Raw genomic sequence first — 27,348 nt, forward strand, 5'->3', positions numbered from 1 at the left:
GGTCATAATTTAGTTACCTGATAGCAGACCATGCTTAGTTTTGTTTCTTTTTACAGAATCATAACTAGTTCATAAAGTTAATGAATAAGTACTGTTTGCTTTCAACATCTTTTTCAGGTTGGTACCCGGAGGTATATGGCTCCAGAGGTATTAGAGGGTGCTATAAACTTCCAAAGGGATGCATTTTTGAGGATAGATATGTACGCCATGGGATTAGTCCTGTGGGAACTGGCTTCTCGCTGTACTGCTGCAGATGGTAAGGGAAAAAATATTTTTTAAAAAGATATGCCTACTGCCTACTACACATGTACGAAAAGGGATGATTACACTCAAAGGTATTATGTTAAAGTACAAAATTTTTTTTTAGGTAGACTACAGGTCTCCAGTAGCTTAAAGAGAATTCAGGAGGCAGGGGATGAGGGCAGGCTGGAGAGGGAAGGTATTGATTGATATGTATTGATCTTTACCATTGCCAGGTGTTTTGCCGGGCACTTCACATACGTCTAGCTTATTTCCTAAAACGACTTTGGAGGTAGTTATTATCTTAGTTTTACCAGTGAACAATTTGAGTCTCAAATTTTAAGTAGAAATTAAGCGGATTGTCAGTTTTAGCTTCAAGATGGTACATGGTGAAACCTAGATTTGAAACTCTGATCCAGATGTAGGGACAGGGCTGCTACTTTTGTAGGTCCTGCAGGTCCTGCCTGCCCTCAGGTTCCAAAGTCAAGTTTCATGGCAAGAGAAGATGGATGAAGAAGAGCTGGGGGATTTTCCGTCCCAAGTCACTCACAGCTGAGTCTGTTCATCACTCCCATGATGCCCAAAATATACCTAACCAGATGGAATTTACAGTCTGTCCTCCATGACAGAATTGAGCATGCCTTTGGATATACCATAGGTTAAATCCTGCCTCCTAAAAGCATCGAAAGTCTGAGCTGATATAGACATTATTGTGAACACCAGCTGCATTCTCTATCACACTGGTTCTACAGGATTCCTATTCTTTGTTTTTGTTATTTAAATCCTTGTTCAAGTCTTATAAATATTTGCACTGATTGATTATAAACTTGCATACTATATTCCTGGTGTGAGAAAATTAGTCCTTAGTTCTTCTCATAAGGCCTCTATTCTCTTGAATTGTGTTACAGCACTTTCTTTTGGTTGTGCAGATACAAGGCAAACATCTTGACAAATGTAAATTAGCTTGATCTTTTTAAATTTATAATTACCTAAAAACTTCCTGCAGATTGTGAAAGACCATAGAAGAAACTGTAGAGTACTTAAACCAACTTAACCTGTGTTTGTAAGAATATTTTCCGAGTACTTTAATGGTTTCTCAGTGTAGGACAGACTACCTCTGGTACATGAAATTTGATTTGGGGTACTGCGTTTTTTTTTAATTATTTTTAAACGTTTATTCATTTTTGAGAGACAGAGTGGGAGCAGGGAAGAGGCAGAGAGAGGGGGAGACACAAAATCCGAAGCAGGCTCCAGGTGCTGAGCTGTCAGCACAGAGCCTGACGTGGGGCTCAAACCCACAGACTGTAAGATCATGACCTGAGCCAAAGTTGGATGCTTAACCGACTGAGCCACCCAGGTGCCGCTGGGGTACTGTGCTTTTAAGGGGAACTTGGTAGAGTGCTCAGGAATGGACAGCCATTCATTCTTTTAAGATCATGGGTTTGGCATGGGAGTTGATCCAGACCTAAGAAAGTTTGAAGCAATTTGGATATAATTCTAGCTTAGAAGTTCTATGCAAGGAAGAGTAAGCTTGAACGTTCAGTGTAGTTTGGCTCAAAGTGGAAGAGGAGGTATGTTTATTATGTGCATTTATAGAAGCAGAAGTAGGTTGGATGGCAGATACTCTAGGAAAATATATTTCATAAGAAGTTTAATAATATGAACTCTCCAAATCAAACCATTAGATATGGTGTTATGGGGGATGTACAAGGCCCTGCCCTTAAGTAATGTGCAGTCTAATTACGGGGATAAAATATACCCTGGACAATTAACTCTAGAGTAAGGTAAGTGTGAATGGTCCAGCTCCGTGCTCAGTACGTACATATCCAGTGAGTTATTTTGGATGAATATAATACCTGAGAAATGTAAAGGAGTGATATGGGAGTTTAGAGGAATGAAAAATGCTTTTTTTCCGGGTAGAAGGGTTATCAGAGAAGTTTTTATGAAAAATGAAAAGGGCAGATGCTGACACTTCTTAAATGCTTTTGCATGTGCTATGAAATACTTACAGATTCAGGCTAAGTCTGAAATGGGGCAGGAGGGGATGGTGTGAACACTGCTAAAGTGAGTGCTGTAAACTTTAAAATCAGCAACTCTCAGACTTTAATATGTACTGAACTCCCTGTAAAGTTCATGTTCTGACTCAGTAGGTCTGGGCTGGAGCCTGCTATTTACATTTCTTACAAGCTACTAGTTGGTGCCAGTGCTGCTGACCTGTGGACTGTAGCAGGAGCGGAATAGACCCTCTAGAATGCCAATACTCTGAGGCATTGGAAGCGCTCAAGCAGACACGGGCCATCCAGGCATTGAGGGAGGAGTCTTCCATATAGACAGGGTGGAGTTAGATGTTAGACGGCCTTCTTCTCTCCAGGAGTATCTCTCCAGGAGTATCTGTTACAAGGTTTAGGTCTATACAGGAAATTGCTCTTCAGTGACTGGTTTCCTTCAAGGGCAGGTCAGTAGTATAGTGATTGAAAGCACAGACTTTGGAGTCATGCAGAGATGGATTCAAATTCCAGCTCCACCACTGAATGCTCTTGTGTAAATCATGAACTTTTCCGAGCTTCTTTCCTATCTGTAAAATAGAGGTAATGCTCCCTTCACTGCAGAGAGGTAAAATGTAAGTAAATGACATATGTGAAGTTCCTATTTAGGATAAGTGCTTATAAGATTATTAATTCGTAACTGCATTTTCCTATTTGAGTATGCCTAAAAGGAACCGTTTATTTTGTTGAATAAATCATCTGTGAAGGCACATTCTGAAGACTGGTTGGGAACCCTATTTGGAGAGTATGTTTGTGATTTTTTAAAAACTATTCTTGGCAGCTCTTTTGAGGGCAAAGAGGTGTGACTCTCAGGTACATAGTTGTGCAGGCAGAGTGTGGGGCGGGGGGAAGGGGCGGTTAGGGTGTGTCACAGAGTAAAGATTGTTACAGAAGACATTGCCCCAAATTGTCAGAAATGGAAGCGCCACTGTTTACCCATCTGATTTGAATTGTAAGAAGTACCTTAAAGGGACATTATAGCCTTGATTTGCAAATATTGATAGGGAAGTTCCCTTTGTCCTATATACATATGGAGATTGGCATTCCTCATTCGGTAGATAAGAAAGCTCCTTTACGGAATCCTTAGCAGGTTTACATGCCAAATCTCGGAGTTTTTGATTTCTCCTAAATTAGCATTTGGGTCAAACTGTGGCAGTAGTTGAGTCTGTTTCTCTCCTGTCATTATAGCATGTTAACAGTTGGGAAAAGGTGATACAGAGTATGTTTCAGAAAATTTGTTCCAGTTTGGAAGTCAGGAAGATTTGAATTAAAATGACTTTTTTTCTTTACATTTCAGGACCTGTAGATGAATACATGTTGCCATTTGAGGAGGAAATTGGCCAGCATCCATCTCTTGAAGATATGCAGGAAGTTGTTGTGCATAAAAAAAAGAGGCCTGTTTTAAGAGATTATTGGCAGAAACATGCTGTAAGTTATACAGTAGCTTTTCATTTGAAATTCCAGTAAAATGCTTTTCAAATTCCAGTAAAATGCTTTTCAGAGAATGATTTCTATCTCTGCACACTTTTCTTCTGGGAGGATTTTCTGGGGAGGTTATGTTCATACAGGATATTCTATCTAGAGTTCTGGAAACAAGAGAATTTTAGAGCTATGAGGGAAGACGGTAAAGTCATAGAGCCTAAGGCGGCTCTCATTGCTGTGGTCCTACGAGTTTGTATCCTATTTGGAAAGCTTCCCAGGGGGAAGGAGTACCTGACACTGAGCGTGTGGATACTGGGGTAACCTTGATGATCACCACCTAATGCTAGATTTAAAAGGGAAGCCGTTTTCTGCTCTCCATGTTTTGATTTGGGATTGGGATATATTCAGGTTAAGAATGCTCTAAAACTAGAGACTTAGGTAGGTGCAGAATGGAACAGTATTGCCCTCGTTATTTTGGCCCAAATATAACTGGAAACGTCGATAAAATCAGGTAGAGTATCTCGAGGATGCTTTTCTAATATTTTTTTTCTATTTAACTACAAGACAGAAATGCTGATATTAAGAAAACAACAAAAATTGGTTTAAAAAAATACACCTTAGTTTTGAATCCAGTTCAAGGGTTAGCATCAAATTGACCTGGTTTATAAGCAATGGATAGGGATTTTTTGAATTAAAAATACCTAATTACCTGCTGTGAGTCTCCATTGTTAAGAAGTTTGATTTTTTTAATGCTTTTCTTCTGTTTCCTGCATATAATAGATATTCATAAGTGGATGTTGACAAATAATATCAAACTTGGCTAATCTTGAACTTTCTTTGACTCACAAAAATAGCAATTTCTTTTTGGAAATATTACTGTTTCCTATTAGAAAACAAATTTTGTGTGTATGTTTTTCCTTTTTAGGGAATGGCAATGCTCTGTGAAACGATAGAAGAATGTTGGGATCATGATGCAGAAGCCAGGTTATCAGCTGGATGTGTAGGTGAAAGAATTACTCAGATGCAAAGACTTACAAATATCATTACTACAGAGGACATTGTAACAGTGGTCACGATGGTGACAAATGTTGACTTTCCTCCCAAAGAATCTAGTCTATGATGGTTGCACCATGTGTACACACTGAGAAACAGGACTCTGAACTGGAGCTGCTAAGCTAACGAAACTGCTTACAGTTTATTTTCTGTGAGAAATGCGTAGGATGTCTCCCGGACACGTCAAGATGACCCTCATTTGAAAATGTGGCTCTGGGAGACGTACAGCATTGCCTGCAGCAGAGACGTGAAGGACGTGAGACTAAGAAAAGTTGCAGACTCTAAAGAAACTTTTGAAAAAGTGTACATGAAGAACATGGCCCTCTCCAAATCAAGGATCTTTTGGACCTGGCTAATCAAGTGTTTGAAAACTGACATTGGATTTCTTAATGTCTGTCAGAAGACACTAATTCCTTAAATGAACTACTGCTATTTTTTTTTTTTTAATCAAAAACTTTTCATTTCAGATTTTAAAAAGGGTAACTTGTTTTTATTGCATTTGCTGTTGTGTTTCTATAAATGACTATTGTAATGCCAATATGACACAGCTTGTGAATGTTTAGTGTGCTGCTGTTCTGTGTACATAAACAAAGTCATCAAAGTGGGGTACAGTAAAGAGGCTTCCAAGCATTACTTTAACCTCCCTCAACAAGGTATACCTCAGTTCCACGGTTGCTAAATTATAAAAATTGAAAACACTAACAAAATTTGAATAATAAATTGATCCATGTTTTCTAACAAGGTATTACAAATTCACTGTGTTATTTAAGAAAAAAAGGTAAGCTATGCTTAGTGCCAACACTAAGTGGCCATTTGTAAAGCAGTGTTTTAGCTTTTCTTGTGCTAGCTTGTAATTTAAGGAAAAAAAAGTGCTGTTTTTTGAAATGAAAAAATGTCATTTCCCCCTTCTTCCCATGTTTTAAAGCTTCATCTTCTATCCAGTTCCCAAATTATTGCATACTTACCTAAGTATTTTTTTTTTTTTTTAAAGGTGTGCTGTGTTTGGGGAATATTTGAAAATTTAAAGCATGATTTAAATTTTTTAAAGTGAGCTGTGACACTGGAAAGCTCTTCATTTTTATTCTTTTAAAATAGATTTTTTTCCTATTTATATATGTAAAATTGTAGTGTATTTCTTTTCACCAAACAGTGTGTGGGACATTCTTTATCACTGTTTAAGGATCACCTCAGGAAGTGTCATTACCCAGAATTCCTCACTCTCTGCTTTGAGACTTGTAACTTTATCACTATATTTCTGCTTGGTGCCATCTTGTCAGAGTAATATTTGATGTCTGTGATACATGAAGAATTATCCTAGGATAGAGGTATTAAATTTTAAGCACAGATTTCAGATGTTACTGCTTTAAAAAAAAAAAAAATCAGGGATAACAAGTTAAACTTACAAACTTAAAATATGCAATGACATTTAGAGGTAACCGATGTTGATACAGGTAATATAACCTAGCCTCTTCCCATAAATTGCTTTCACAACTATGATATTTAGAATAGTTTCCTTGATAAGAAAATGGAACTGATGGTAGGTAGGTGCCAAAGTGCTTTTCAAAACACTATTACATTAGAATATAATTGGATTCTTCCTCAAATTTATACAGGCCAAAGTAAAACATTAATTTCCTGAATTTCTAGATTACTGACCAACAAATAGCCAGTATTATGCTATGTACTTTTGTCAGGTCATTTAAAAATCCATACATTAATTTTATACAAGAATTTTTTACATGTCACTATCAGGAGCTCACTGTGAATGTATTATCTTCAAATGGCTATTTAACCACACAGTACACTACGTTTTACATATAATGTGCACTTAATCTCTGGGAATAATAAATTATATTATTTATAGATAATGCATAGGTCAACAGACTCTAAGCAGGGAGGGAAAGAAGAGTAATAGCATTGTTGTCTGTGTGCCACACACCATACAGAATTTTGTGCTCTTGGGTCACATATATACCCAAGTTTTCATTGTATTCCTAAGAATTCCCATTTCAATGTTAAGTTTCACCTCTTTATTTCAAAAAGTACTTGACATCTCAATTTCTTGATTTCGTTTTACTTCCACTTTGAAACTTACCAAGATGGGAAAATGACAATGTTCATAACATGGAAACTGTCAATCTCCTGAAGACCAATTTCTACCTGTTCTAAACATTTAATTCTATTTTTAAGAGTAAAAAAAAAAAAAATCAAATCAAAACAAAAACAAGGAATATTATGATGAATGTTTGGCTTATGTGAGCACTTGAGATAAATTTTATAAGATCAGTTATTTTCTCTTCATGTTAGAAAACATTTTTAGAAATCCTGGGTATTATACTTAACTCTAGCTAACCAACTTTAAAACTTGTATCCTTTTGAAAACTATATTAATAGAAAAACACTTTTTATAAGCAGTAAAATAAGAATGTTCCAGTGACTACCTGTCCTGATACCTAGTCTTGTTAAAACTTTCTTTTGCAGGGCATTTTCATGTTAGGTTTACAGTCAGCGCAGAGTGGGCAAGCTTACAAAAGGTTTGAGCTAGGGATACTGAAAAATAGATCCAAGAATGAGAAAAACGATGACTTCTTTGTTTTGGGGTGAACTGAGACCCCAATATTTTTTTCCTCATGTGTATGGTGCTCTTTATGATTCGTCTTGTATTTTGCCTTTCTGATACCCATCAGAACTGCTGCTCTTCCACTCTTTAACCTTGCCCAAATCTCCGCGTAAGGAATGCTTTATGATCAACTGCCATAGGACTGATGGATTAACCAGTGTTTGGCTTTATTCGAAGTCTATGCCCTGCACAGCTCTTGTATGTATTTTAGATGCTAGGAAGTTTTTAGCATGTGAAGTGTGACTCTCGTTTGAATGTTTATTACAGGTACCTTGTGAATTCCAGAACAGAGACTGTGCCTCACAATTGTTGGTCCCATGAACTTGCACTATCTTTCATGGTGATGTTTTAAAAATACAATCAGGAAAACAAAAGGCGTTTGGAATTTAAAGTAGAATCATCTGTCATCAAATTTAAAAAGAACCTCTTCTTCCTCCTTTCCTCAACCCTAAGTAACAGCTACGTTTAAGTAAAATGCAGGTGGGTAGGGGAAAAAACCCTGGCCAGATGATAGTTTAAGTGGAATTAAACTGATTACTATTTTAGAAAAAATGCTTCTCCACAAATATTTTCCAGTTTCTCTTTTTTACCTTTTTAAAAAATTACTTTTTAGAAACATTTGGTATAATGTGCATAAAATTATTTACTGATTTATGGGCAAAATGATACAAGTAGCATCTTGATTGAACATCATTTACCTCAGATATTCAACCAGCAGTACATTTTTTATGCAGTCTCAATCCATATCCTATTTGTTACCTCTCAAAATATTGGTAAGCAATTATTTTAGCTTTACTCTGTATTTCTTGTCAGTGTTTTGGGCACAGGTTGTTGTACTACTGTCAAATTGTACTTGCTATTTTTTTCTGCAAGTATTTAACAAAAAGCTAAAAAAAAAAAAAAAAGCCCCATAAAACCCCACCTTGGATAAGTGATTGTTAAATATTGTACAAATAAAATGTATGCTATCCCCATTCCATCCCCGAGTTAAATAAAAAAAAAAAAAATGAATATCGTATTATTTGCTTATGCAGTTTTCCTTTTGCTATACATTCTTTTGTTTTGTTTTTGAGAGAGACAGAGTGCTCGTGGGGGAGGGGCAGAGAGAGAAGGAGACACAGAATGTGAAGCAGCTCCAGACTCTGAGCTATATCAGCAGAGCCCGACGGGGGGTGGGGGGGGGGGGGGGGCTCAAACTCACAAGCTGTGAGATCATGACCTGAGCTGAAGTCAGATGCTTAACCGACTGAGCCACCCAGGCGCCCCTACATTATTCTTAAAGAGGGGAAAAGTAGCTCTGTAATATGGTGAGGCTCACACCTTGAGATATGCAAGAATGGAGACAGTGGTGAAAGAAGGCAAGTTTATCAAGGGTGGCATTTCCCTCCTTTATTGTCTAAGCAGACTGCATTCCCACCAAAGTTTGTATGTTGGTCCTGCCAGTTTTAGGAAACCAGAGGCTAGCTGGCATTGGTTATACAGAAACAGAAAAATGTGGCTTAGGAAATAATCATCAAAGATATAAACTACACTTCTTAAGGGTATATCTATTCTACTGAATGAAAGAATTCTGGCATTTTCACTTAGGGTAATCAATCAGTAAGAGTAACTGTCAAACTAGCTTTGACATTTTTGTTACCAAGGCTTTTGTTTATCCTGTGGCTTTCAAAGGAAAGGGGGATAGAAAGCACCAAATTGTAGCACTGAGTGTCACAGTTCACTCCAATGAATTCTCAGTATTTTTGAGGGTAAAGGTGAAGGAAAGGACATTTAAGTAATGGTGGTTTGAAACAACCTGCACTGCCTTCTAAACCAAATGAAAAGGCAAACTATGGTGGAATATGCACTGAATCTCTACTGAAAGATTGAAATTATTTTCCACAGCGTATTCTCCCAAACTGATTCAAAAGTTGATAGATGGTATATACTCAACATACACAGCATTATACTAAGTTTGGACCAACAGGTTTTAATTCCTCAGAGCCATTCACAAGCATGTGCGCGTGAACTGGAGAGGTGTTTTGTTTTGAGTAAGATCCTGTTTCGGATAGGGCACTGGAGGGATCACACTGAGGCCTCTAAAACTCTTCCCCACCTGTTTTCCAATCTGATGACTCATGGAGCTCATGTATTTTTTTTTTTTTTTTAATTTTTTTTTCAACGTTTTTTATTTTTGGGACAGAGAGAGACAGAGCATGAACGGGGGAGGGGCAGAGAGAGAGGGAGACACAGAATCGGAAACAGGCTCCAGGCTCCGAGCCATCAGCCCAGAGCCTGAAGCGGGGCTCGAACTCACGGACCGCGAGATCGTGACCTGGCTGAAGTCGGACGCTTAACAGACTGCGCCACCCAGGCGCCCCTATAGCTCATGTATTTTTGTGCTGTTAAAAGGCTACATGACTCTAGTACGTGAAGAAAATATCCTTAAGCCTTATTTGTTAATATTCTTAAAAATTTTTCACTAAAGATTTTCAGATTTTTTTATTGATGATGTTTTAAGCAATTTAAGAGATGGACCGTAATGTTTTTCCCAGTACATCTTGGCTTCTTTGTATTAGGGAATACAGAAAGGGGAACATCAACACTCCTCCTCTCAATGCCTTTCTAACGTAGGCATATGTTTTATTTGTATGACCTTTTCTAACTTTTTTTTTTCTAATTTGCTTTTAAGAACTGTTTCACTGAGAATGATGTATAATATATATGTTATATATATAAATATATAATCTGTATACCTGGATGTTGATGGAGCTTCTGTAGGTCTTATGTATCCAGGAAGGCAGATGAGAGCTTCCAGCCTTTTAGTGGCATGTTAAAAAAGCTAGTAATTTGCAATCTTCAAATCAAGTTCTTTAGGTGCTTTCTTTCACAATGAGTGCCTTTAAGGCAGATAATACTTCCCTAAAATAGTTCAGAAATTTTTCTTAAAGGGAAAACTTAAGCTCAAGTGAAAAATCCTTGCTTCTAGTTAATAGTGATGCTACCATGCTAAGTATTTTGGCAAAATATCCCCTAAAAATCTGTAGACTATTGCATAGAACCAGTATGCAAGCCTTACCTTTACTGAGACACTGCTGAAAAGTAAATGACAGTGATCTGAAGACTGAGAAGGCAGGGAAGGACCAGCTATGTCTGCAAAAAAATAGGTTGAACTGAAGAGCTACTTTTATGCACAGAAATCTTACATTCCATTCTTCATCTGCTATTTCTTAAAAACCAGATAAGTCATTTCTTACAGCATACTTTAAAAAATATGTGCCAAAACTCGTTAATGCATTTTAGCTCTTGATGGCAGGGCTTTGGTGTCAGTCAAACCTGAGTTGAATTCCAGGATCTGTCCATCATTCTCTACCTCTGTGATTCTGAACACTGCCACTACCATGCTTTCCTAACAGAACCTGAATATCATAGGGCGTTTGATATTCAAAAGGTTTATGAACTACACAAGCATATGGACTGTCTACTGTAAACCTTCCATGAAAACAATAGGCAATTAAATATTCTTGAATAAAGGAAGTCACTAACTTACTAAATTTCATTTTAAACATATACCTGTATTAATTCCTGGACTCCTGAATTTATGAGGTGCGCATTTTCCACATTCGCTTTAGGGATTTTTGATACAAATATATTTACCTGATAGTGCCAAGCACTTCCCATTAATTGTGAGAATGTTTTTCCAGGCATTTCCTAAAGTCCCTATTAAAAAGACTCATTCTAAATTCTGATCCTTTGGGCCTATGACAGGTGCAAGAATATGCCTGGTAAAAAAAAATTCTACAAGGCATTCTTCTATAAATGATGTAAGTACCACTTTTGAGAAGCCTGGAAGAAAATGTTCAAACTTTTCTTTTTTCTTCCATGTGAACCATCTTCTGGCCAAACTGGTCAGTATCCTGAGCTAGAAAACCTGGGTCTGGGACAGAAACCAAAAATCCATGGAGAAAACCAATGCAGCACTTCCCATTGGACAAAAACATTACTCATCATTACACCACAACTCTTACCATTGTTTCTTTACTGCTTTAGGGTTTGTGAAAAACACTTGGCTGCTGGGTTGGAACGAACTATTCAAATATATATGCCACATAAATACTTGACAAGTGTTAAATAAGCATATGGTTCATTTCCTAAAACAGTCACATTTATTTCTTTGAACTCTTACAATATAATCTAAACCACTGGAATTATAAATCATGTAACTGTTCATGATTCAAAGGCAAGACATAGCCAAGACCTACATGTATAACAGTCTCCCATAAATACAAAAATACAGTTTTATAAATATAAAAAAATGTAATAACATATCTTGTTAAAGGACAATAGCTTTTAGTTCCTTAGAGAAGTATGCCTGAAACTCCATAAGTGAAGCCACTGGTTATGTTCATAACCAGCTTAGTGAGGATGTTGCCCACTGCCTAACATCTGTAGGACAGTTGGGGTATTTCTGCAAAGCATTCATAATTTGAGTATTATCCAAAAGTAGTTTCATCAGCTGGTACTCTCTCTGTGTATTTACTGAAGTTCTTTCCATGGGCCTTATTAATTCTAATTGTTGTAAGTGTTCAAAAGCCTGAAAGATGAAAGAAACAGTGTAAGTTGAATAGAGGAAGCAAAATAACAACATTAATCCAGTAAACAATTAGGTTTGTGGTCAGTTGTAGAACAGAGTACCAGGAAACAAAACTTAACAGAAATCAGTAGGGTTCAAAACAACTCTCATCAACCTCACAAAAACTCCATGTATCAGGTGAAGCAGAGTCAAATATAAGTTCTGTCCCTGCACTGTTGAATGTGAACAGGGCAAACTCTAATTCACTCTGCACAATATGGTTTTTCTTCCAAACCTCATTCGATATCTAACACCTAATAGTACTTAAGATAAAGGAAGCGCTTTTAGTTCTCTCTAAAAACCCAACATCTGATGCCATAACCTGTAAAAAAGTCCCTTTCTTCCACCTTTCCCTCTAATAGTGTTGTCTACTGTTTCATCTCACCTCTAACATTCATGTATTATGTCTTTTCTCACCCTGATTATTGTTTTAGGTATTTTATTAGTGTATGAAGAAAAAGAAACCATTAATGACTACTAACCATTAAATACTGACACATTGAAAAAGATTCTGGAACTTTCTATTTCTATTATATTGTGAAAAAATATCAAATATATACTTTATGTATCATAAGAATTCTTCCAATGAAAAGAAAAATAGACACCAGTCATTTCTGAAAATGAGAAAATATCGGCTGCAGGTATTATTGGGGCTGAATAAAATTGAGAGCTAAAATATATCTAGGCAGCAAATATTTTATTTAAAATGTAGAAACAAGCAGCTACAAAATTGCTCATAAGAATTTAAACGTTCATGTAACGAAAACTATCACACAAACATGGACATTAGAAAGGGGGGAAAACCAACCTCTGGTAGGCTAAGCACACTTTTTCTGTTGTTTTGAAGAAATGGCAATGCTCTGTAATCACATTTTTTAGTTGGTAGAAGAAATAAAATTCTGACCACTAAGAATGATAAAAGACTTACGGGTCCACTGCTTTTAAAAAACAAACAAACAAGGGGTGCCCGGGTGGTTTAGTCAGTTAAGCGTCCGACTTGGGCTCAGGTCATGATCTCACAGTTTGTGGGTTCAAGCCCCGTGTAGGGCTCTGTGCTGACAGCTCAGAGCCTGGAGCATGCTTTGGATTCTCTGTCTCTGTCTCTGTCTCTCTCTCTATTCCTCCTCTCTCACCCATGATCTCTCTCAAAAATAAATAAATATTAAAAAAAAAAATATATATATGTAGATGCACACACACACACACACACACACATATATGTATATTTAAAAAAAAAGAAAAAAAATGCTTTTTCGCAGAAAGTCCTTTAGAGCTGCGTTGTCCAGTAAGGTAACCACACAGGGCTACTGCTATTTGTGGAACCTGGTTTCGAATTTTTTTTAATTAAATCATGTAATTAAGTTTAATTTAAAATTTGATAGTCAAGTTGATTAGAAAATTTTAAGTTTGGAACAATTTCAGAATATAAATCTACTTCAGCTACAAATTTTAAGCAATCTAAAGAGCAAGTATTTCCAATGAATATTTAGTGAATTAAGATGTGTTTTAAGTGTAAACACACATGAAATTTTTAAAATGTAATACATAAGAAAACATAAAAATAGTTTAATAATCTTCTACACTGATAATAGGTTAAAATATTTTCATATATTAGGTTAAATAAAATTTATAATTAAAATTAATTTCACCTTTTTAACATTTTTGTTGCTACTAGAAAATCCAAAATTACACTGTGAGTCACGTATTTCTGGTGGACAATGGAATGCTCTAATAAAGGTCCTCAAGTTTTAAAACTTACTCCAACTCCTAATAACACTTCGTATGTCCTCACTCTCCCATGAAATTTTTTCCCTTAGTTTCTTAATGGCTAATATCTGCATTTTTGTCTTTCTACTGCTAAGATTACAAATCCAACCCTTGGATTGTAAAGGGACAGAGTTTTATTCATGCATTTGATGAACTGCAATATATAGTTCTTTGCAAGATGCAGTGCTAGAAACAGACAGTAGAGGGCAGTATATTCCCACAAACTGGGAAACCATTGGCTGCTTTCTTCAGAATTCAAACATTTCATTTTGAGATAATTTTGGTCTGTTACACACAAAAAAGCTCATATGGCAAATACCTAATGTTTCCAAATTAATAAGAGAGTAACTATGATATATACAATCAAATGATACAAAAATATACCTGACAGCAGAAAAATAACTATGGACTTCTTAAATCTTACCTTCATGACAACAGGTTTCTCAAAATTATAAACAGAATGGGCCTTCCTTTGAACAAACTTCTGAAACTCTGTACAGAAAGCAACAACAACATTAACACCTTCAAATAAGCAGTGAAGTAGAGTCAGAAAAAAACTACCAACATCTCATCTCACCATTATAGACCATTTGAAAATTAAAGGGCTCCTCTTCATAGATGTCATTTAAATGTTTCATTGCTATTATAAGACATATTTCCAAGACTGACAGACCTATAGTAAAAGGGAAACAAATTATGAGTTGTAGTTTTCTCACTGATCCAGAAGATTGAAATAACTGTCCTCTCAACAGAATGATAAAGTGAAAGACATTATTTTGAGGGGTGGCAGGAGATCAAGACCTCTCCAAGGTTCAAATGTGTTTCAGTCACAATGACTTATACAATCCTAAGCAAGCTACTCACCCTTCCTGGGCTTAGCTTTCATATAAGCAAACTATGGATCTTCTTAAACTTATAGAGATGAGAGACAATATCATCAAGCACTTATCATATAGCCCATAGTAAACATAAACTGAAATGGCAATTATTATGTTTTAAATCACACAGCTTCCTTGAATATTGAGAGAAGTCCTAAACTCTTGGAAATTATATCTAAAAGTTTCTTTTTTTTTCTAGACAGAAGAAAATTCATTAGATTCTTAAAAGGGATAGTGAATCCAAACTGGCTAAGAGCCAACTCTCTACTAGTACTCGATGCAATGTGAATCCTGCAATACAGTGTTAGCTGGACTTTCAATGTAGCAAGGGAGGCGCATCAAGTTTCCTTCACTTTAAATGGGAGTGATAATACCTTTTGCAGGGCTGAGTTAAAGGCTGTATGGATATATAAGTAGTCTGTATCATACCCAATGTCAAGCATAATTTTGAAAGAATTCCATTATAGCAAGTTTCTCACCATGTACGATATTTGCTTTAGAGTCCATGCTACAGAACTGGTGGGCCTCCATCATATCTGCTGCAGTCATAAACGGGTGTGATGTTGTTACACGATTTAAAGCAAGCATCTAGGAAAATGTGGATCAGAAAAACATTTACATCTAGGAAAATGTGGATCAGAAAAAAATATCTGGAGATATTACTGAACAAAATTTCTTAATCTGGAGTCTATTCTCAGAGTTAGTATTAATTGCTTGGGAAAGGTATTCTCATGCTTAGCTCTATTAAAATACAGTATTTCAGTACCAATGCCATGTAAGTCTGTAAGAGCATAAAAAAAAGTTCTTGTTGCTCTCTATACCTCTTCCCATTTGCATATCTTATTTACCATTCCTCAAAAGAGAAGCATTTAAAAAGGAGTAAGGCAAGGAAGAGAGCCAAAATAGGTAAGATTACTATTCAAAGGTTATTTTGATTTCATGGGAAAATGGAGTAGGGAAATACCTGAGCTCACCTCCTCCCATGGACACACCAAAGCTGCAACTACATATAAAGCAACTCTGTGAATGCCCTGAAAACTAGCAGCTGAAGATATTTTAAAAAGCCACACTGCAAAGGGTAATAAAGGCAGAGATGTGGTTGGGGTAGGAACCAAATACCCAGTGCAGTGCCCCACAAGCAGGAGGGATGTCACTGGTGTGGAGGTCCTTCCTCAGGAGTGAGGGGTTCAAGCCCCACAGTGGGCAACTTCTGCCTTGGGTATCTGCACCAGGAAGACAAGCTTCCATAATGTCTGGCTTTGAAAATCAGTGGGGCTCAATTCTGGGAGAGCCAGAGGGCTACAGGACATGGAGACTCCATTCTTACAGACCCCATACGCAATTTCAATTGTTCAGAGGGAGCAGTCTGAAAATCGTCTGGGCCATACAAGAAGGTACATTAACCAATTTAAGGTATGTGCTGGAGGGGCAGGATTCTGTAGGAGCTTTCTTTGGGAATGGAAATGTTGGCAGAACTATTTTTCTTGTCTTCCTTCAGCTAAGCTCATTAGATACTTACAGGAGCCAGCCGTGGCACTATCCATCTACCTTGTTAGTACCACTATCCATGCCAAGGGCATTCCCCTGTGGAACAACCCCACCCAAATCACCCACCTAGTAGGTATCCCTTCCAAATGAGTCCTACTCAAGGAAAGAGGGAGCCAGCCCCACCCACCAGCAAGCACAGAAGAGTTATGGTAGGATCTCACAACCAGCCACACAGGGGCTGCCCCACCCACCTACCCTCAGCAGCTACATTCTGCTCTCTCAGCCACAAGGGCCAGCTCCACCTGCACACACTGGTATGCCCGCAGTAGTTGTGGTGAGGCGCTGCAGCTATTTGGGCCAGGAGCCAGCCCTGACAAGTGCGCCCAGTACCAACAGGGGAGTGCAAGCAGCCCACAAGAAACAGCCCTGAAAGCTCCAGTTCTAGTGACCAGAAAGGATTGTGTTTCTGGGCTCCAAGGATGCCTTCTACATGAGACCACACTACCTTTAAGACCAGGACATGTCGCTGACCTACCTACTATAAACAAACACAAATTCAGACAAAATGAGGAGACAGAAGAATATGTTCCAAATGAAAAAAGACAGAACCTCAGAAAAAGAGCAGAACAGTATAATTAAGCAATCAGCCTGATAAAGACCTCAGAATAATGGTCACAAAGATGATCACCTAACTTGGGAGACGAGTGGACAAACTCAGCAAAAACTTCGACAAAGATATAAGAACAATAAAAAAGAACCAATCAGAGCTGAAGAACACAATAACTGAAATGAAAAATAAGCCAGAGGGAATCAACAAATTAAAAGATGCAGAAGAATGGATCAGTAATCAGAAAACAAGGTAATGGAAAGGACCCAAGCTGTACAGCAAAGAGGAAAAGGAATCTTAAAAATGAGGATACATTAAGGGACCACTAGGACACCAAGCATACTAATATTCACATTACAGAGGTCCCAAAAGGAGAAGAAAGAGAGTAGTGGGCAGAAAACTTATTTGAAGAAATCATAGCTGAAAACTTCCCTAACCTGGAGAAGGAAACAGACATCCAGGTCGAAGAAGTACAGAAAGCCCCAAAGAAGATGAACCCAAGGAGGTCTACAATAAGACACATAATATTCAGAGTGCTGAAAGGAATAAACCTACAACAAAGAATATTCTACCTAACAAAATTATTATTTTGAATTGAGGGAGAGAGAAAATTTCCAAGATAAAGTTAAAGGAGTTCATCACCACTGAACCAGCCTCACAAGAAATGTTAAAGGCACTGCTTAAAGCAAAAAAGAAAAGAGCTCAAGAGGAATTTTTTAAAAATTTTGGGAAAAAAAATTCACTGGTAAAAGTGAACATATAGTAAAGGGAGGAGAGCAATCACTTATAAAGCTTGAAGGAAGGTTAAAAGACAAAAGTAATACAATCAACTATATCTATGATTAGTTAAGGCTTATATTAAAGGATGTAAAATATGAGACCAAACACATAAACTGTAGGAGTTGGAGGAGAGTTAACATGCAGTGCTTTTAAAATGCTTTTGAATTTAAACAACTACCAACTTAAAATAGATTAACATACAGTGTTATATTTATATATGTATATATATGTGTATGTGTGTGTGTATATATATATGTATATATGTACATATATACATATATAAATACACCTCATGGCAACCACAAACCCAACAACTTAAAACAGATACACAAAAAATAGAGAAACGAATCCAAACACCATACTAAAGAAGTCCTCAAATCACAAGGGAAGACAACAAGAGAAGAATAGAGAACTACAAAAGCAACCAGAAAACAATTAACAAAAGAGCAATAAGTATATACCTATCAATAACCACTTTTAATGTCAATGGACTAAGTGCTCCAATTAAAGACATAAATAAGGTTGCTGAATGATTAAAAAAAATAAATAAATAAACAAGATCCATCTATATGCTGCCTACACAAGACTCACTTCAGACCTAAGGATATATGCAGACTGAAAAGTGAAGGGATGGAAAAAGATATGCAAATGGGGGAAGAAAAAAAAAAAGGCAGGGTGGCAAAGGTTCTATCAGACAAAATAGACATCAAAAAAAAAAAAAAAACAAAAAAACACAGACTGTGATAAGACACAAAGGACATTATGTAATGATAAAGGGATCAATCCAGTAAGAGAATATAACAATTGTAAATATATATGCATCCAACACAGAAGCACCTAAATATATAAAGCAAATATTAACACAAAAAGGGAGAAACTGACCATAATACTTAAAAAAAAATTTTTTTTTAATGTATTTATTTTTGAAGGAGAGAGAGACAGAGCATGAACGGGGGAGGAGCAGAGAGAGAGGGAGACACAGAATCAGAAGCAGGCTCCAGGCTCTAAGCTGTCAGAATACTTTTTATAATTACATTAATTATAATTTAATACTCCACTTACATCAGTGGATAGATTATCCAGACAAAATCAGTAAGGAAACATGGGCCTTAACACACTAGACCAGGTAGATTTAGCAGATATATACAGCTCATTCCATCCAAAAACAGCGCCAAACACATTCTTCTCAAGTCTACGTGGAACATTCTCTAGGACAGGTTACATGTTAGGCCAGAAAACAAGTCTCAATAAATTTAATTAGACTGTAATCATATTAAGCATGTTTTCCAGGTATAATGGTTTGAAACAGGAAATCAGGTAACATGGTGACTATACTTATGGTGAGCATTCTATAATGCATTAAAATGTCGAATCACTATGCATGTGGCTGAAACTAGCATAATACTGTATGTCAACTATATGTCAATTAAAAAACAAAGTATTATTCAAAGCCCTAGACCAAATCACAAAGGCAGACCTGTGACTTGTATAAACTTTTTGGCTACCAAATTAGCTAGTTCAGGTTAGTGTTATGTGACAGAAGTTACCCACTTTATGTTCAATTGTACATAAAAAAAAAAAAAAAAAAAAAAAAAAAAAAAAATTAAAAGCCAAAATGACACCCAGAGACAACTTGTCATGTAGCTACTTGGCTTTCCAACAATTTGAAGATTCCTTTAAGTGTAATTTTCATAACATTTAAATTTAGTCGGTAAGCAGAGTTAGCAGATGAAAATGTTATGACAACTGCTTACATTTGAATTACAGGTAAACAATGAATAATTTCTTAGTGTAACTATGTACCCTGTAATATTTGGGAAATATTTATACTAGAAATTCTCCCCCATGTTAACTAGGGCCCAGGGTCCTTAGTTGAACAGAAGAGTTTGGAAATCCTTGTCCTTCATTTCTCTATTGGGAGAGAACCTGGTACATAGTAACTCCTTCTCTTACTCATAGTCTTAACTGTAACTTTTCCCTTTTATTATAAAATATCTGTGACATACAAAAAGGCAAAGGAATGATGTAACAGATATTTATGACCACTTCCTCACCTTATAAAATATAATCTTACAGACTCTATTTCTTCCCTGGTTGGACTCCTACTCTTTCTCGTACAAAAAACCATGCATGCTGTTATACTTCTACTACATATGTATACATTCCTAGACAACACAGTGTAATTTTTAAGTTTTATATAAATACCATATTGTACTTATACAACTCTCTTCATTGAACATCTATTCCGAAAATTTACCCATGTTGAGGTATCAATTCCAGTTTATTCATTTTCCCATCATATATCCTCATTGATAGATATCTGTTATTTCCCTTTTTTTGCAATTATAAACAAGGTGGCTGTAAGCAATCTTGTACATGCCGTCTTGTGCATCTGAGTTTCTCTGGATATCTAATTTACCAAATTGTTTTTCAAAGTATCTATACATATTTACACTACTCGCAGCCATAAATTTAATAGTCACAGACATTTATTATACCATTAGACTTACATTTCTATATACTAACAATGAGTATGTTAAAAACATAATTAAAAACAAGGTATCATTTACATATGATATTTGTATAATATAATTTTCAAAGAAAATGAAGTACCTAGGTATACATTTTAAGCATGTACAAAATATGTGTGGTAAAAATTATAAAATGATGATGAAATAAATTAAAGAAAAACTAAGTAAAAGGAGAAATGTATCATAGTCTGGATTGGAAGATTCAGTGTAGTAATCATGCTAATTCTCCCAAAATTTATCTGTAGGCTTAATCAGTTCCCATCAAAATGTAATTACCTAGTGAAAGAAAATGAGTGGTAAAAATAAAATGAATACAAACCAATAACATGTGTAATGACCGCAGGTTTTTGCTGACATTGAAATGCTTTTGTAGTACTTCTCGCACACTTCTATCTTCTGTGAGACACTAGAGGGGAAAAAAAAACAGTAAAACAGGTAAGTAGTAAAAAGGCAGTTTAAAACCTAACTATAATGTTGTGCCTCACTTGTTGCTGTAGCTCATTAATTCTGACATTTATTTATTATTAAATATGTGTTGGTTTTATTTGTAGAATACAAAGATCAAAATAGGTCAAAATGAAATTTCCAGTCTATTAATTTTCTTCTTATCCATGTTGATTAAATATACACAAAAGTAAAACAATCCTTAATATCCCAAACTTTCTGGTCTAAAAAGGGAATCTATAGTCATATCAGTGGGATGACCAAAATTCAGCACAAAATACAACAGAGAGTAAGAATTACTATATTTGGGAAAACAAGGTAAAGTATTACAAAGAATGCTTAAACTGTATGTATGAGTCAATACGCTAAAAAGAAAGCATTCCATCTACAGGGAACAGCATGAGCAATGTAGGAAGATTGTGGCATACTGACAGAAGATGAGTAGTCCTGTACCTCCAAGTTTCAGTTTTCTCCTGGTCAGTTCCTGCTAAATCTTCTCACCTTCTGTTAACTAAACAGGAAAGATTATGACAGTGGCTAAGGTCCTTGAACTTAGCTATAGTACTCTGGGGGAATTTCCTTTGAGGAGAATTAGTTATGGTCCTTTTAAATGCTCTTTTACAGGAATTTCTCTTATACTGCCATGCTGAGATGGTGTTCATTCTACTTATTTGATTCATTTGGGGTAGGACTACAACAAACATTCAAGTTAGGCATAATATCCAGGTTCAACCTTATCCTGAATATGTTTCTTGGATGAAATTCCACAGGCAACCTGTTATCTATACCATTGCTTTGGTTTTAACATGGGAATCAGAAAAACTTGCTGGATAGTCAGTACTGAGAGACAGGATAGCTCCCTCAATGCAGCCCTCCCCTCTTACAGGACAGGGCCTCTGGCCATGGTGCTGACTTATTTTTCAAATGAAGTTCCTCTATTAGCGCACCAAAAGTAAGTGGCAAATGAGGATTAGGATAAAAGGAAGAAAACTCTAGAACTAACTCCAGTTGTACTAGTTCTACCTTATTAAAAAACTGTAAAATTGTAAAAAGGAAACAAACAAAAGACCAGACAGTCTTCTATCTTCTCACATTCATTTCTACCATCTGCCCCTAAATTCAGTGATATAGAATCAGCAAAAAATGACCAAAAACACAAGCATTAGCCATCCTCCTACCACACGGCTACCATTTTCTAAATCATCCAGAATTATGCTTCATCAGTAACCCTTATCATCTTCCTTTATATACCCACCCAGATGCACAGAATGCAATATAGCTGGGAAGGACAGAAAGATAAATGACAGCACAGTACAACCTGGGCTATGTAATTCATCTTGGGAAAAGACAGGAAGTAGAGACAGAAATAACAGAAGACCTGGCAAAGACATTTAAATACTATGAAAGACTGCATTTGAATGTCTTGTAACTGTACAGGGTGAAAGTCTGTGAGGCACTGAAAGTGGATTCAGAGGCCAAAGATCCAGAGCTCTGATCTGCTACAGACCTATTTAAGGAAAGGGACAATGTGGAAGTACCAAATATAAAGGGCTCCTAAAGAACAGAATCTTATAGTAAGATACAGTATCAAAAAAGCTTTCCTGAGCTGACAAGTATCTGAGTCCCAGGTGAGATTAACTTGGGGAGAAGGGTACAAGGGAAAACCCACACCTAATTATATCATAGCACAATACGTGAATTTTAAGAATAAAGTCAACCATTTTTGCATACAATTCTGTACAGTTATACTAAGAATAATATGAAGTATCCATCAGAACAAAATGGGAAAGGGAAAGCAAAAGTAACATGCAAAGTTTGAACTCTTTATGTAGTAACAACTTCAGTATGTATATGTTTGAAATGCTATAAACCAAATAATTACTCCGTACTAAAGGGAGGGAGATAGGCATGGATATAAGGAAAACTTTTTTTTTTTTTTTTTTTTTTTTTTTTTTTTTTTTTAAGAGAGAGAGAAGGAGAGAATCTTAAGCAAGCTCCAAGTTCTGTGTGGACCTCAACATGGGGCTTGAATCCCATGACCCTGGTATCTTGGGCCAAAATCAAGAGTCAGACACTCAATCAACTGAGCCATGAGCCATGCACCTTTCACCGTATATTTATTCCTATGAACTGATTAAATTTTACTCAGTGAACTTTTAGTAATTTCTACACCCAATGTGGGGTGTAGACTCATGACCCCAAGATCAAGAGTCACATGCTCTTCCAAATGAGCCAGTAGCGTGTTCCCGTTTGAGGAACTTTAAAAAAATTAAAAATGACAAAATTAATAGTACTTATATGAGTAGACTATATTTTATAATCAAAACAAGAATCAAGTTTTAGTTATGCAAGATGAATAAAAATATCACATAAAAATGTGACTATGGTAAACAATATTGTACACCTGAAATTTTTTTCGAAGATAGATTCTAAGTGTTCTCACCTCCTCCCACAAAATAAAAATGGAAAAAGGAGAAAGGAAAAAGAATAGAAAGAAAATGGTAACTAATGGAGTGATAGATGCATTGTATAGCTTGATTGTGGCATTTCCATATGTATTTGTATATCAAAACACCAAGCTGTAAACCTAAAATATATATAATTTTTATTTTATCAATTATAGCTCAACAAAGCTGGGAAAAATTAAAAAATTGTTTAAGAGCAAAATAAATGCAAAGTTCTCACATTTAATTTGGTATTGATATTCAAGATTAAAATCACTATTGCTTCTTGAATCAGGTTTTGTTTTTGCTTTTGTTTTTGTTTTTAAGGTCGGCTCCATGCCCAGCGTGGAGCCCAATGCAGGGCTTGAACTCATGACCCCGACATCAACACTTCAGCTAAGATCAAGAGTCAGATGACTAAGCCATGCTGGTGTCCTCTGACTCAGTATTTTTGTATCCTTTGGGTAAATACCTAGTAGTGCAATTGCTGGATCATAAGGTAGTTTTAACTTTTTGAGGAACCTCCAAACTGTTTCCCAGAGTGGCTCCACCAGTTTGCGTTCCTACCAGCAGTGGGTTCCCCTTTCTCTGAATCCTCACCAATATCTGTTGTTTCTTGTGTTAATTTTAGCCATTCTGACAGGTATGAGGTGATAGCTCACTGTAGTTTTGATTTGTATTTTCCTGATGATGAGTGATGCTGAGCATCTTTTCATGTGTCGGCTAGCCATCTGTATGTCTTCTTTGGAAAAGAAGAGGGCTTTGTTTTATGACTGTTGTAAGTATTTTATGTATTTTGGACACTAACCCTGTATCAGATGTCATTTGCAAAAATCTTCTTCCATTCCATAGGTTGCCTTTTAGTTTTGTCCAATGTATCTTCCACCATGCCAAAGCTTTTTATCTTGATAAAATCCTAGTAGTTCATTTTTTGCTTTTGTTTCCCTTGTCTCAGGAGACATATCTAGTAAGAAGTTGCTACGGCTGATGTCAAAGAGTTTACTGCCTGTGGTCACCTCTAGGATTTTGATGGTTTCCTTTCTCACATTTGGTCTTTGATCCATTTTGATTTTATTTTTGTGAATGGTATAAGAAAGTGGTCCAGTTTCATTCCAGAGAGGCAAACCATGAAACAGACTCTTAACTATAGAGAACAAATTGTGGATTGCTGGAGGGGAGGGGAGTGGGAAGGTTAAATGGGTGATGGGTATTAAGATGGACACTAGTGATGAGCACTGGGTGTTGTATGCAAGTGACGAATCAGTGGATTCTACACCTGAAACTAATATTACACTGTATGTTAATGAACTAGAATTTAAATAAAAACTTGAAACTGCAAAAAAAAAAAAAAAAAAAAATTACTGCTTTGACATAAACAATATTTTTTAGAGCCGGTGAATACACACTGTGCAAATTTAATTGTCTAAAAATCTAATTATTTGCATCAGTATTTAATATTATAGATCAGTTTTTCCAAATTCTTTTATTTATTTATTTATTTATTTATTTATTTATTTATTTATTTAATTAATTTTTTTTTTTTTAAGTTTATATACTTTTGAGAGAGAGAAAGGGAGGGACAGAGGAGTAGGGGAGGGGCAGAGAGAGACTCCCAAGCAGGCTCTGCACTGTCACCATGGAGCCTGATGATGGTTTTGAACTCACAAACTGTGAGATCATGACCTGAACCAAAACCAAGAGTCGGACGCTTAGCCAACTGAGCCTACCAGGCTCCCCTCCAAATTCTTTGAAAACCAAGGACTCTCCATTATCTTCCACCTTCACAAGACCCATAGTTTTGAAAGATTCTACCATGTGGGATTTATTCAGCAATAGTTTTTCAATTTTGTTATTAAACACACTCCTGGCATACTCTCTCCCTTCATCCTGCCAACTGAAAATTACTTAATGTTTATTTTTAGACAGAGAAAGAAAGAGTGTGAGTGGGGGAAGGGCAGAGAGAGAGAGACAGAGAGAGAGAGAATCTAAAGCCAAAGTAAAATCCAAAGTATCTCATGAACCATGAGATCATGACCTGAGCTGAAATCAAGAGTCAGATGCTTAACCAACTGTGCCATCCAGGTACCCCTGAAAACTCTTGTCAGTGTAAGATAAACTGATGCTAGTATGCTGAGTTGATATGACAATGGTCTATATAAGTTAGGCTATTCAATTTAAGTGTAGGTAAATTTATAGAGTCCACAAGGTTTATTAGTAAACTTTTAAATCAACATGTGAACGTGCCTTGGTAGCTAAGACTCTCAGGGTTCTAGGGACTGCATGATGATATTCACCCACACAGACAATACAACCATGCCAAGCCTTACTTGACTTAAGAGACCCAAATGAGATAAAAGTTAAAACTGTCTGAGAATTAGAAAAGAAAACAATCCACACTGGATAGTTAGTGATGAACCATTAAGCTAAACTATTGCTAAACTTGTAAATAAAGAAAATAAAATTTTTTTAGTAACCTAAATATTAACAAAATAATCTAAAATATAAGTAGATATAAATGAAACAAAAATCTCACTAAAGTTCTTTTGAGAGAAAAAATTTAGGATATGACATTTCAATCTCCTTTAAAACACACACACACATGCACGCACACATAAGTGTATGATTTGTATTAATGCAGTTCTATGCTACAGTAACATTAGAAGCTTTGTGCTAATTTACAATTTTTTTTTAATTTGTAGGTTTTTATTGCTTTGAATGGTACACCAAAGCACAAAAATTACTTTAACATTATTGCCTCTGTTCCAAGTTACCTGAATGCTCTCATTCCACTTCTCAGTGAAGAGCTTGTCTGGAAATTCTGCAGGTAGAGATAATTGTTCTTTAAATATTTTAAGATATTGTGGAAAACCAAATGAATTCATTAAATGTATCTGCCGGTGAGAAAATCGTGACTTCACTCTTTTTTCTAAGAGTTCCAAAATATCCTTAAAAACAACAACAACAATCCATATAAGATGCATGTTTTTTAAAAAACAACATACCAATATTAGAAGTATAGATATTCGAACAATCACCTGTAATTAACAATGTTTATCCTATAATACATAATTGAACTTTAAAACTTGTGTAAGCCTCCAAAACCTCAAATCATTCCCTTGATTTCTTTAATTATTACACAAGCTAATTTTATTAATTCCCTTCTAAGCATTGGTAGGCCTGGTGTTATGCCTTTTACCTACTATGCTACTATCAGTTAATCTTTAACATTCTAAGACCAACAATAATTGCAAAAGAATTGTAACTATTACTGAATAGTTCTACACCACAGTAACACCAATAATTTAAGTGTTTATTTACTTATTTTGAGAGTGAGTGTGACTGGGGGAAAGGCACAGCACAGAGCCCAACACGGGACTCGATCTCATGAACCATTAGAGAGTGTATGACCTGAGCCGAAATCAAGAGCTGGACGCTTAGCTGAATGAGCCACCCAGGTGCCCCATCACCAAGAATTTCAATAAGGAATTGCATATTCTATAAAGAATTCAGATTAAAGAAATGGTAAAATGTAGTAAGATTATTACATTCCTGAAAATTTAAATATCTTCATTATTTTATGTAACAAAGACTCAAGAAATAGTACATGTAATGGAGAAAAGTTGAGTTCACAAAACTACCTATAAATTCAAGCTGAAGCAAGCTGAACTACAAGAACAAACTATAGGAGAGGAAACTTGCAGGAACATGGCATGACACTGATAAGTTATTCTGTCTTTTGTCTTTTTATAGTGATATTTTAGAAACTACTTGCATTTGTGCTATTTGTCCTTAAAAAGTTAAAATCAAGTTTACTGTCAAGTTTCTATAGTAAAAAAAGCTTAAAAATGCTCTGGTGAGGCCCTAAAATATGGATTTTTAAATCTACCCAGATGATTTTCCTAATTACTAGATTGAGAAACCAATCATATAGAGCTTGAAAGAATTCAAGTGATCAACATGGGATCATGGTTAGTCTGGAAAGGAAGACAGGAAAGACTTAATAACTTGGGTTTAGAAGGGAGAAGGTGAATAAAAAACCTGGAATGTTAATAGGTTAAGTGCCAGCATAATTAAAAGAGACGAAAGTTATGTTCAGAAACAGCAGTATTATAAATTTATTTTCTATTAAGGAGTAGTTCTAGATCATCCATATAGGTAGGTGCCTGAAAGGTAGTGGAAACAACACTCTATACAACCAATAATTAAGAGCTTGAACTTGGGAATGAAAAGAAAGAGGTAGAAGTAAAAGGTATTTTAGTGGTGAAGAGTAATGACAGAAGCTGGCAATGTGGGAATAAAGGGGATAGTACCAAAAAAGAAATACTTCCACAGGGAAGAGGTTGTTTGCTGGCAAACTCACTAATCCACCCATCTTTTGACTTTTTTCCTATAAACATGGACATATGGATATACTTAG

The 27,348-nt window shown here is 36.0% G+C and overlaps 2 protein-coding genes across 14 annotated transcripts in view; one reads left to right on the top strand and one right to left on the bottom strand.

Annotated features, from left to right (window-relative positions):
- The window catches only part of ACVR2A (activin A receptor type 2A), an 80,986-nt gene extending 75,202 nt beyond the window's left edge, over nucleotides 1-5,784 (top strand). Inside the window, exons 9-11 of the mRNA XM_042948723.1 lie at nucleotides 118-256; nucleotides 3,583-3,713; nucleotides 4,633-5,784. Coding sequence (XP_042804657.1) covers nucleotides 118-256; nucleotides 3,583-3,713; nucleotides 4,633-4,827 — 465 coding nt within the window. The 3' untranslated portion in view covers nucleotides 4,828-5,784. The remainder of the gene's footprint in view (nucleotides 1-117; nucleotides 257-3,582; nucleotides 3,714-4,632) is intronic.
- A 5,722-nt stretch (nucleotides 5,785-11,506) lies between these two features.
- ORC4 (origin recognition complex subunit 4) overlaps nucleotides 11,507-27,348 on the bottom strand; it is an 81,778-nt gene continuing 65,936 nt past the window's right edge. For all 13 annotated transcript variants that reach the window (XM_042948737.1, XM_042948736.1, XM_042948732.1 and 10 more), the window contains 6 exons: nucleotides 25,703-25,876; nucleotides 20,363-20,449; nucleotides 15,117-15,225; nucleotides 14,337-14,432; nucleotides 14,184-14,251; nucleotides 11,507-11,953 (listed from right to left, as the gene is read on the bottom strand). In XM_042948737.1, coding sequence (XP_042804671.1) covers nucleotides 11,765-11,953; nucleotides 14,184-14,251; nucleotides 14,337-14,432; nucleotides 15,117-15,225; nucleotides 20,363-20,449; nucleotides 25,703-25,876 — 723 coding nt within the window. In that variant the 3' untranslated portion in view covers nucleotides 11,507-11,764. The remainder of the gene's footprint in view (nucleotides 11,954-14,183; nucleotides 14,252-14,336; nucleotides 14,433-15,116; nucleotides 15,226-20,362; nucleotides 20,450-25,702; nucleotides 25,877-27,348) is intronic.

This window comes from Panthera leo, chromosome C1, assembly GCF_018350215.1.
Source record: "Panthera leo isolate Ple1 chromosome C1, P.leo_Ple1_pat1.1, whole genome shotgun sequence".
Lineage (NCBI taxonomy): Eukaryota > Metazoa > Chordata > Mammalia > Carnivora > Felidae > Panthera > Panthera leo.